This window comes from Sinocyclocheilus grahami, unplaced genomic scaffold (assembly GCF_001515645.1).
Source record: "Sinocyclocheilus grahami isolate Dianchi unplaced genomic scaffold, SAMN03320097.WGS_v1.1 scaffold715.1, whole genome shotgun sequence".
Lineage (NCBI taxonomy): Eukaryota > Metazoa > Chordata > Actinopteri > Cypriniformes > Cyprinidae > Sinocyclocheilus > Sinocyclocheilus grahami.
This window is the reverse complement of record NW_015505894.1, coordinates 487759-499812: the sequence shown is the minus strand read 5'-3', so window position 1 is coordinate 499812 and position 12054 is coordinate 487759. Positions and strand designations below refer to the sequence as shown.

General features: G+C 38.8%; 1 protein-coding gene across 1 annotated transcript in view; it reads left to right on the top strand.

Annotated features, from left to right (window-relative positions):
• Nucleotides 1-12054, top strand: part of LOC107560222 (voltage-dependent N-type calcium channel subunit alpha-1B-like) — a gene marked incomplete at its 5' end in the record, with an annotated part of 84391 nt that overhangs the window by 54645 nt on the left and 17692 nt on the right. The window contains 8 exons of the mRNA XM_016244338.1: nucleotides 352-448; nucleotides 3768-3932; nucleotides 4950-5066; nucleotides 5169-5234; nucleotides 5407-5498; nucleotides 6291-6441; nucleotides 8051-8178; nucleotides 9356-9452. Coding sequence (XP_016099824.1) covers nucleotides 352-448; nucleotides 3768-3932; nucleotides 4950-5066; nucleotides 5169-5234; nucleotides 5407-5498; nucleotides 6291-6441; nucleotides 8051-8178; nucleotides 9356-9452 — 913 coding nt within the window. The remainder of the gene's footprint in view (nucleotides 1-351; nucleotides 449-3767; nucleotides 3933-4949; nucleotides 5067-5168; nucleotides 5235-5406; nucleotides 5499-6290; nucleotides 6442-8050; nucleotides 8179-9355; nucleotides 9453-12054) is intronic.

Below are 12054 nucleotides of genomic sequence, written 5' to 3'. Positions count from 1 at the left end.
TGAACTATTTTACCTGCATGCAATAAAAATATATGTATTTCATAGTCTGTCATCAAACGTGCTTTTGTAAAATAACATTGAACCATTGTTGGAGCATTTTCAAGCTATGACACTAAACAATGCTAATTTATCAGAGAATTAGCGCTTGGTGTTTATTTAGTTTGTCTATAAAAAGGTGAGTATGTTTAGTCTAGTGTCTCATTGACATTTAAACAGATGGAAACATTTAAATCATGTTTATTCACATTCTCATGTGTTTTGTCTGGATATGTATGAATACTTTGATGAAGGCTGTCTACAGCATGTTTTATCCTGTATTTATTGACCATTTGCTTATTTTGACTTGTGTAGAGGAACCAAGGGCAAAGACATCAGCACTATCAAGTCCCTGAGGGTGTTGCGAGTCTTGCGACCACTGAAGACCATTAAACGTCTACCAAAACTGAAGGTACATTTTTGGTTGCAGTCCATTAATACAGCCATCACAGTTAGGAAATTACAGTGGGGAAAATATTTATTTGATCCCCTACTGATTTTGTAAGTTTGCCCACTTACAAAGAAATTATAAAATGACAATTTTTTATGGTAGGTTTATTTTAACCGATAGAGACAGAATATCAACCAAAAAATCCAGAAAAAAACACATTATATAAAGGTTAGAAATTGATTTGCATTTCAGTGAGTGAAATAAGTATTTGATCCCCTACCAACCAGCAAGAATTCTGGCTCCCACAGATTGGTTATGTGCCCATGTGGAACACCGATTAGTCCTAATGTCCTAGAAGTTACTCCTAATGTCAGCTCGTTAGGTGTATAAAAGACATCTATCCACACAATCTGTATCTTCTATTCCAACCTCTCCCACCATCATGGGCAAGGCCAAAAAGCTGTCAAAGGATGTCAGAGACAAGATTGTAGATCTGCACAAGGCTGGAATGGGCTACAAGACCATCAGCAAGAAGCTTGGTGAGAAGGAGACAACTGTTGGTGCGATTATTCGGAAATGGAAGTAATGCAAAACAACTATCAATCGGCCTCGGTCTGGAGCTCCGTGCAAGATCTCGCCTCATGGGGTAAGGATGATCATGAGATAGGTGAGGTATCAGCCCCGAACTACACGGGAGGAGCTTCTTAATGATCTTAAGGCAGCTGGGACCACAGTCACCAAGCAAAACATTGGTAACACACTACGCCGCAATGGACTGATATCCTGCAGCGCCCGCAAGGTCCCCCTGCTCAAGAAGGCCCGTTTAAAGTTTGCCAAAGAACATCTAAATGATAAATGATTCAGAGAAGGCTTGGGAGAAAGTGCTGTGGTCAGATGAGACCAAAATTGAGCTCTTTGGCATTAACTCGACTCACCGTGTTTGGAGGGAGAGAAATGCTGACTACGAACCCAAGAACACCATCCCTACAGTCAAGCACGAAGGTGGAAACATTATGCTTTGGGGCTCTTTTTCTGCTAAGGGTACAGGACAACTTCACCGCATTGAGGGGCAAATGGACGGGGCCATGCACTGTAAAATCTTGGATGAGAACCTCCTTCCCTCAGCCAGAACACTGAAGATGCGTTATGGATGGGTCTTCCAGCATGACAAAACCGCCAAGGCAACAAAGGAGAGGCTCAAGAAGAAGCACATTAAGGTCATGGAGGGTTCTATCAAATACTTATTTCACTCACTGAAATGCAAATCCATTTCTAACCTTTATATAATGTGTTTTTTTCTGGATTATTTGGTTGGTATTCTGTCTCTATACGTTTACAATTACATTTACATTTAGTCATTTAGCAGACACTTTTATCCAAAGCGACTTACAATTACTGATTGTTCTGGTTTTGTCTGTGAAGAATGTGGCAAAATCATCAGCTGTTGTAGAAGTGGTAGGAGGTGGTGGAGGGGGACAGAGGAGAGAATGGAAAGTTTTGAAGAGATTACTTGTGTCTGGAGCGCTGTTGATCTTGTTGTGGAAGTATGAAGATTTGGCAGTATGGACTTCAGCAGAGAAAGATGAAAGCAAAGACTGATACATACTTAGGTCTGACGGATCTTTTGATTTGCACCATTTTCTCTCAGCTGCCCTGAGTTTGGTCCGATGTTCACGAAGAACATCGGATAACCAGGAGTTCGAGGGGGCAGTTAAAATAAACCTACCATAAAAATTACAGACCCTTCATTTCTTTGTAAGTGGGCAAACTTACAAAATCAGCAGGGGATCAAATAAATATTTTCCCCACTGTATATATATATATATATATGTTTATATATACAAAATACCTTTATACATTTTTGAAAGATGTCTTCAGTGTTACATGATCCAGAAATCACTCTAAAACAGTTGTGAGTCAGGGTAGGTTCAAAAACATTTTTTGTTATGCTAGTTAAAAGTCTCTTCACATCCCAAAAGCAATCACTAGGTTGAGTGGTCTAAATGTATTTATATGTATTTACATTGTCTGTGGAAGGTGTAGGACCATAAAATGTCCTATCATATCCCTCGGTCTGAAGGCTACTAAAGGCTGTCCTACTTTCCTGTGAACATATGTATTTGCATACCTCTGCGCACCCTGTTTGCACAGACATGATATGTTATCAGTGCGTTCCATTGCACTATTGCAGACCGAGCAAGAATGGAAGCCATTATTATTGTAATACAGTATTATGCGCTTTGTACTGTAATGTTTTCTCACCGATGAATGAGACATGAGATAATCTGACAGCGTTGCATTCAACCCTCCAACCTTCTTTCATTGTGTCGCTGGTTAGCCTCTGGTCTTGCACGTTCATGTGTTTTGGAGGAGGCATGGCTTACGGAGAGTGATTTGCAGAGATGGTGGGATCTTATGCTTTTAAAGCTAGCCTGATATTGCTAGCCTCTCCGAAATCGCCTACCCTACCTTTAATATTTTATGGAAACCATGAGAATTGTTTTTAGGATTCTTTGGTAAATAAAAAGTTTGAAAGAACAATTTTATTTGAAATAGAAATCTTGTAAATATATGTCTTAATATGTCTTTTGCAAGTGTGGTAAAAAAGTATTTAGACCTTGCAAGAATCTAAACAAAATCTCAACAAAAAGAATCCCACTTTTAGGCTGACATTAAGAGATACAGAGACAGACATTTATCTTTCTCTTACAAACACTTGAGGTGTTTTTAGTGTTTAGTGATATGATACGGTACCTTCAATGAAGCCAGCCATGTAACAGCTGCAGATGTCCAGGTAGGGAATTGTGACAGGATTAATGCATGTGCCTGCGGTGGACCACATACACCTAAATACACACACAGAAACAGGTATAGATTCATACACTGACACACAGTGACTAAAGACATACATGGAGACAGCCAGCCCCATGGAAGAGCAGTCAGCAAGATGTTCCTGTCCCATTTCCTCTGAGGCCCCATTAGACAGACCCAGTCGTCTGCAGAGCCTGTGCTGTTTCGCTCTCTCCCTCTCCATATGCCAGCCTAACATGAGTCACAAACTGTGGTAAAAACCCAGATCTCAGGAGAACTCATTTATCATCAACATTCACGGCAACGCAGCCAAAAAAATATCAGCGCCATTAGAGGTCTATTTTCTTGTTCCTCCACAGGTTAGACGGTGTTTTCCAGAGTTGTCACTGCTATTTGTATGATTTGTTTTGATTATGAGAGAGAGAATGTGACTTCAGAAAGCCTTTTTTCTGAAAGATAAAGATGGACAACAGTAGTTGTGTGTGTCCGTTATGTGAATTTATTCCTCTTTTGCTGTTTTTCCTCTCAGAGAGCGTGCATCGACTTTGCTATCAATGCCAAACCTCTGACCCGCTATATGCCACAGGACCAGCAGTCCTTTCAGTACCGCTTGTGGAAGTTTGTGGTCTCTCCACCGTTTGAGTACTCCATCATGATCATGATTGCTCTCAACACTGTGGTGCTCATGATGAAGGTCAGTCAGACAGTTCTAATTTGTTGAGATAGTGAATTGGTGGGTTTTTGTTAAATCTGAGCCAAAATCATCACAATTAAAAGAACCAAAGACTTAAACTACTTCAGTCTGTGTGCATTGAATTTATTTAATACACGAGTTTAACAATTTGAGTTGAATTACTGAAATAAATGAACTTTTCCACGACATTCTAATTTCCAGTAGTTCACCCAAAAATGAAAATTACTCATCCTCATGTCGTTCCAAACCTGTAAGACCTTCGTTCATCTTCAGGATACAAATGAAGATATTTTTGATGAAATCCGAGAGCTTTCTGACCCTACACAGACATTAACAAAACTAAAATGTTCCAGACCCAGAAACGTAATAAGGAAATCAGTAAAACAGTCCATGTGACATCAGTGGCTCAACCGCAATTTTACAAAGCTACGAGAATACTTTTTGTGCACAAAGAAAACAAAAATAACGACTTTATTCAACAATTCTTCTCCTCCAAATCATGTATTCCGCCATAATCGAGAGTACTTTTGCACGTAAACAACGCATGTGCTGAGCCTTGTTTGGGTGCAGAGGAAAGCGTACACATGTGTCATGGTATTCTGCACGATGCATATGTAGTATTCTCATAGCTTCGTAAAATGACGGTTGAACCACTGATGTCACATGGACTGTTTTACCGAAGTCCTTACCACGTTTCTTGGCCTAGGAACATTTCAGTTGCATTGCTGCCTATGCAGGGTCAGAGAGCTCTATTATCTTAATTTGTGTTCTGAAGATGAACGAAGTTCTTATGGGTTTGGAATGACATGAGGGTGAGTAATTAATGACAGAATTTTCATTTTTGGGTGAACTATCCCTTTAAGGTCTTATACTATAATACTGTTATGCATGTTTTAGGATCCGGAAATAAAAACTTAATGTTAAGAGATATGAGGGTTGAAGTAAAGAGTGCTGACTGCTGAGTGAGTAAATTAGGAGAAATTAACTTTCATATTGACAAAGCCTGTGTTCCCACAGGACCGTCTGTTGAACTTGAGCTTCCTGAGGCTCTTCAGAGCAGCCAGACTCGTCAAACTCCTCCGGCAGGGATACACCATTCGCATCCTGCTCTGGACATTCGTCCAATCTTTTAAGGTAACTCTATTTAGACTATTTATTTGTTTTGATATTGCTTGATATTAATTGTTGAAGAGTTTTTTTTTTAACAAGTCATGATTTCTTCATGTTTATTTCCAGGCACTGCCTTATGTTTGCCTTCTAATCGCCATGCTGTTTTTCATCTACGCCATCATTGGAATGCAGGTATCTGTAATTTAAGTGCATCACTGATGGTATTTTCCAGTAAAAAAATCATTGCACTACTCTGTGTAGTTTACTATAGGCAAATTAAAATACAGAAATGGTATTCTGTCTAAAGGTTTAATGTAACTGTTTCAAAATACATGCATTTAAAGTAACTGTATTGTGATTCCAGGTGTTTGGGAACATTGAGTTGAACGATGATACCGCCATCAATCGTCACAACAACTTTCGCACTTTCCTCCAAGCGCTTATGCTGTTATTCAGGTCAGCACATACCTGATATTCTTTAACTACTACAATCAAAGCCACCTGAGAATGCAGGAAATCTTAGAGAAGCTTCTGGGGTTGTATAACAGAATCTAAAGTCTAAAAGTCTGACACATTATGATGCAGATTAGATAGGATTTTAGAGTTGGAATGTTTCTGAAATACAGCCCCTGAACACTATATTTAGCCAGATCTTTAAACATTAATAGCGCACATTTTTCTAATGCAATTAGGGTTTTATGGAGAGCTGTATTTATAATTGATCAAGATCTTTCATAGTCAAAAAATATTACTGTATAAAGTATTAAAATGGAATGGAATCAAAGGTCCTATCTATCTATCTATCTATCTATCTATCTATCTATCTATCTGTCTATCTATCTGTCATCTTGATTATTTGTAGTACTTGGTATCACTGTGTTTACAATCGCTCTGTTGTGCTCCTTCTCTCTCTGGTCTCGCCTTTTGGTCAGATTGAATTTTAAAGTACCATCTGGAGTATCAGCCATATTGATAAAAAAAACATTTCATTCTCCTAATGAAATTCATAAATACATTTCCATTTTTCCCTTATGTTCATTACCTCGAAGCTTCCTTTGAGCTGAGAGCCATGAGCAGACAGCACATCAGTGTGACAACAGTGTTATAAATGAAATCTGGCTCAACTTTAATTTAAATATCAGCACTTTTCCCATCATCTCCAGTCTGTTATATTCTCTGACAGTCATTCCCGCTTTTAATAGCAGATGCTGCATTTATTCACTCAGCTCATCATCATGTCTCTTGCAGGAGTGCCACTGGTGAAGCCTGGCATGAGATTATGCTGTCCTGTCTGAGTGAGCGCACCTGTGACGCAAACTCAGGCATTCATGGAAAGGAGTGCGGGAGTGACTTTGCCTACTTCTACTTTGTCTCCTTCATTTTCCTCTGTTCTTTCTTGGTTAGTGCTCAGAGTCGAACCAGCCAAAACAGGTTTATCATTACTAGCTGTGTTTCCATCCACCTATTTTTATGCGCATTTTGGACTATCGCATAAAAAAATCGCTGGATGGAAAGGCCAAGATGCGCATAAAAAAACTTTTTATCCGATAAGAAAAAATTCACAAAAACTACGATAGAAACACATTTACCGAATAAATTCCTCCATGCACATCGAAAAAGTCATGTGACTTTGCGCTATGAGATGGGATAACTTGACTAACCAGTGGACTGATCTTGTTCACAGCATCTATATGTTGTTATGGTTATTCTGAAATGCCTGAGCAAAGTATGTCGTCAAAGTATTTCTGTATCATTGTCTTACACGACTACATTTACAAACAGCTGGCATCTACCTCCGAAAAGCAATGACTGGGGCACAAGTAATTTATCATATATGAAAATTATTATATTCAGTGGCTTCTCCTAGTTTTCTTAGTGATATTTAGTGCCAGTTTACCAGGAAGTGACGATTTTGTTCTCTTTGACCCGTTGGATGGAAACGGTGCTTTATTCGCAAATGTTTTATGCAATATTCCAGTTATGCACATAAGTTTAATTTGAATCTTTGGATGGAAACATAGCTACTGTAGCATGCCATCACATTCTACTGCCACAAAACTGCTTGTTTATCTTAAATCTAAAAACCTGGCTAAATGTGATGCTGAAATATTCCATTGTGTTTGGAATAGGGCTGGGTAGTTATGTAGATTTCCTGATTCGATTTGATTCTTATTTACAAGCTCTAATTTGATTCCGATTCAGTATGCTTTAATTTAATTTTGATTCATTGGGCATTTTTCAGCTAATCAGTTAGTCACATTTATTAAGTGCTGTGAAAGTTTTAAACAGACAACAGCAAGGATGAAACACAAACACAATGCACAATAAAATGCCACTACTATATCTACTAATGACAATGCAAAAATGACAAAATTGTCTCTTCTAATGCTGTAAATTATTCAGGGCAGTGTTTCATAACGATTCAAACTGGTAAAGGAGCATCACACTACACTTTTTTTTTCCATAGACTTCCATTCATATGCATAGGAATAGAAAGACCCGGAATCACAAAGTCATAAGAAGTTTGAAAAATATTTTTGTGACCACTCCTTAACTTTTTTTTTTAAAAACTATTCATTAAAAGAACCAACTCATAACAGTCACTTGGTTCAATAATGGTGCTATACTGTATGTTTTTGTTTCTTTAGAAAGAATCAGTTTATGAGAGTAATTTGATCATGAATCGGACTGCATTGGTCATGTTGCATTATTTTTGCATGCAGTCCACCCAAACAACTCAATAGAAAGACATTTATATGTAGTCTTCAAATTTAATACGTACTGCAAACTCACATTTACGACTGAGGTAAAATATTTCATTGATTCTAATTATTTCTTTTGCCATGGTGCTGAAGATGAGGCTTTCACTTTTTTTTTTTTAAGACTGTGATTAATCAGAAAATCTATATTTTTACCCAACCCTAATTTGCCCTAATTAATGCCATACTCACAGATAGTTTTTCCTGTTCCATGACCTTCAGATTATTTTCTCCCACCACTTTCTCCAGATGTTGAACCTGTTTGTGGCTGTCATTATGGACAACTTTGAATATCTTACACGTGACTCCTCCATCTTGGGCCCTCACCACCTGGATGAGTTTATCCGAGTGTGGGCGGAGTATGACCCAGCCGCATGGTATGTTTCAACCTGCACTCCCCCGCCAGATGGAGACCTACTCTTGTGATGAATATAGTAACTGAGTTTGGCAACAGTTGAGAGAAGGAGAGTCATTCTGTTAGGACTCAAAGGCCTTCTCAGGTTAGACCACAGAAAAAAAGAGAGAGAAATGCAGAATATTCCCTTTGATAATGTGTGATTGAAGATCTCCCACACAATGCCCGTCAGAATTGTGGTCTGGATGTGAATGGGATCTTGTACTCCTATCCACATCCATTCTTTCCACAACACAAATGTGCTCTCCAAGCTTTCTTCATGAATGTGTCATGTTTTGCTTGTTCTTTCCGCAGCGGACGGATTTCCTATAAGGATATGTACAATTTGTTGCGAATTATCTCGCCCCCCCTTGGCTTAGGGAAGAACTGCCCTAATAGGGTAGCATACAAGGTTTGCAACCCAAGCAACTTCTTCCACTTGTGTGGCCTCTGTGTGCAAATGCCCAGAGACCCAACCTTGAATGGCTGTGCTCAAATGACTTGTCTACACACAAGCACTTGCCCCACCAGATTTGACTGGCTTTGGTTAATCATGCTGGATGGGAAACAAAGCTTTCAAGGCCACATATCAATCTAAAACCTCCTTTTATAACAACTTGCACAGTTGTCATTTTCACAATTCAGGGTGTTGGCACTAATGTTACATTATCAATCAATATTGTCACATTTATAAGTCAACCTCATAGCTATTATTTGCATAAACCGTTCAAATGAAATAGAACAGAAACTGGCGTTGAAACCTTTGTTTCAGTGCACTGAAAGAGGAAACTCCCCTTGATGTCTCAGCATGCAGATGCAGACATCTTCCAAACAATGCAGCCATTCTGTCACCATCCACTCCTCGTGTCATCTCACTCACCTCTTCCATCTCTCCTTATCAGGGATCAACTCTCTCACCTCTGACCTCTAACCTTTGGGATCCATCTCTGACCCTGCTAGGCCAGGATGGCATCCCTGTCCATGACACTCTTGGAAATCTAATTAACAAAAGATTTCTGTTTTTTTGTCGTCTGTTGTTTGTCTTTTTTTAATTTCGTCTTGTTCGGTTTACTTTCTGCCCTCCTTGTTTCTCTTCCCGTCTCTCTAACCCCCCATCCTTTTCTTTATTTTGGGTTTTTTGCGTTGTCTGCACTGTGAAGTGGCCGTATCAAGTACCTCGATATGTATGAGATGCTGCTCCACATGTCCCCACCTTTAGGTTTGGGAAAGAAATGCCCTCCACGAATCGCCTACAAGGTAGCTCAACTTCACATGCCCCCCTCTCCCTGCTCGTACTGTCTTCCCATTGGCTTATTCTTCAGCCAATCTCTGTGCTCTTGCAGTGTTTCCCAGTGTTTTTTTTTTTTGTAATTTGTTGAACTTTTTTTTTTCTCCCCACGCTCTAATCTTTTTGGTGTAGTCCCTCTCCCTTTTTATTCAAGTCTTCCCCTCCACTTCCTTTGTAATCTAGGGATGGTCACAGACTAATGATGAGTATGACTGCAGAACTTTAGTTTATTTCATGTTTAACTACGAACCAGATTCATTGGAAATACATGCCTATTTTGACATTTATGCAAAATGATGTTACATCTTGCACGTTTTGAGACACTACCAAAGTTAAATGTCCAGTGAGTGACATTAAAATTCAGTTTTATGCGAAACAGTTAAATGTTAATCTAACAATGCTTTAGTACATTACGTGATATACATATCGCAGCAGTTACAAAATAAAATGTCTGATAAGTGGTGCTAAAATAATAATGCTCTATCACATTTGAAAATAACGTACCACCAATGCAAAACCCTAACTCATAGTGATACAACACATTTTCTACATACACCATGCCAACAACCATTTTAGCTTGCTTCTGCAAGTCTTTGAGCTCTTTTTTTGTGACTCATATTTCACGGAGCTCGTACCTGAGTGCTCCATATTGAAAATGCAACACTGTACCAGGTGAGCTAGTGAGCAAGTTTACTAAATCAAAAAGCCATACGGAGCTGGTTATGTTATGTAAATGTCAAAATGTATTAGTCTACAAATCATGCATTATGATAAAAGTGTTTTGGGGTCATGACGGGGTATTGGGTAAGGAAACGTGCAAAAAATAAGTGTTTATTGATCGATAACCTGCCCCATAATCATAATTTGTGTAAAAAAGAATAAAACTACCACTAGTGTTAAATTTAGCTGGAAATGGCTGCGAATGGTTTGTGTATACAGTAGGTAAATTTTTTGGAGTTTTGCAAAAATGTAGGTAGAAGCATGTATTTCCATTGGGCCTATGTTGTTTAATTATGATGATAATAAGTGAGACTTAAATCTAATTTTTATCTGTGGTCATACTTCAGGTGTATACAATTTTCCCCATAGGTTGCATTGTGTAAGGGTTTGTGCACAACATTGTAAAAATGATTTTCGTAAATGCAAAATAGTTTCTGTAAACTAAATTTACTTAAAACATGTGCCCAATTGCTCTTTTTGCGGGTTTCTATGTCTTTGGGATTTACTTGAAGGCCCCAAATCTAGCTCAAAAACCTCTTTTAGAGCCTTTGTTATATTAGAATAGAAAAGGTCCCCTATTCTCACCCTTGTTTCATGGAGCAGTGTGTGTGTAACCTAAGTTGCTTTCAGTCATGAGAATTTTGCACTTGAACTCTCTTGTCTTGGCGGTCTTTCACTTATTCTCCTCGTCTTGCTTGTGCTGTCTTTCTCTCATCCACTTGACCATTTCCTCTCTCTTTTCTTTGTCCTGTATTCTTCTCTCTCTTTCTCTATGTCTGCAGTACGTTAGAATGTATGTCTGTGTGTGACAATGTCCACCTATTTTTTTTTCATTATGATCTGTTTTTCTTGCACTGCTACTGCTAGTTAAATGTATGTTCTCTTTGCTCAGGGGAGCTCAACTCTTCACAATTAATCACACTAAACCATACTCCCATGATACATCTGAGTTGTCATGTTTAAAGGTGCACTCGGTAATTTTCCACTTAAAAACCATACAGAAATTAAAGGGGTCATATGATGTTGCTAAAAAGAACATTATTTTGTGTATTTGGTGTAATGAAATGTGTTTATGTGGTTTAAGGTAAAAAAAAAACATTATTTTCCACATACTGTACATTATTGTTTCTCCTCTATGCCCCACCTTTCTGAAACGCATCGATTTTTACAAAGCTCATCGTTCTGAAAAGCGAGGTGTGCTCTGATTGGCCAGCTATCCAGTGTGTTGCGATTGGCTGAATACCTCAAGCGTGTGACGGAAATGTTACGCTCCTTACCATATTGTGATGATGTCCTGTCAGGCCGGAGCGATGATTCAAAAACATGAAAACCCATTATAAACGAGGCATTAGTTGCATCCAGTGGGGACATAATTATGGATTATAATGACTTATACTGTCTTTTTACGCGTTGCGTTGCATCGCGCCGCATAAACATAAAACCATGTCTGCATTTCTGATCAGAGAAATGACAAACAACAAGCCCTACTCTACACTGCCCAAAAAACTCGCTTTAAATATATAAAATATAAAAACTCTTTAAATATAAAAAAACGTACTTGCAGTCTTTGAGTCAGAACAGCCGGCATTGTAGTCTACTCTACGAGGATCAGGAAACTGTCCTCCATAAAATGCGCTACACACATATGAATATTTGGGAACAGTGTTGTAAATACAACTTAACCACTGATTTCTAGTCGTGTCCATTTTTGGAAGGCCAAACAAAGTAGTTTCGCTTTCACAATGAAACACAGCGTCACACACAGCGGCCTACAGTGAGCAGAGGCCGGGGGCTAGGGTGAGGAACGGCTGGAGGGCTAGAGTGAGCAGAGGCGGGTGGGCTTGAGAAAAT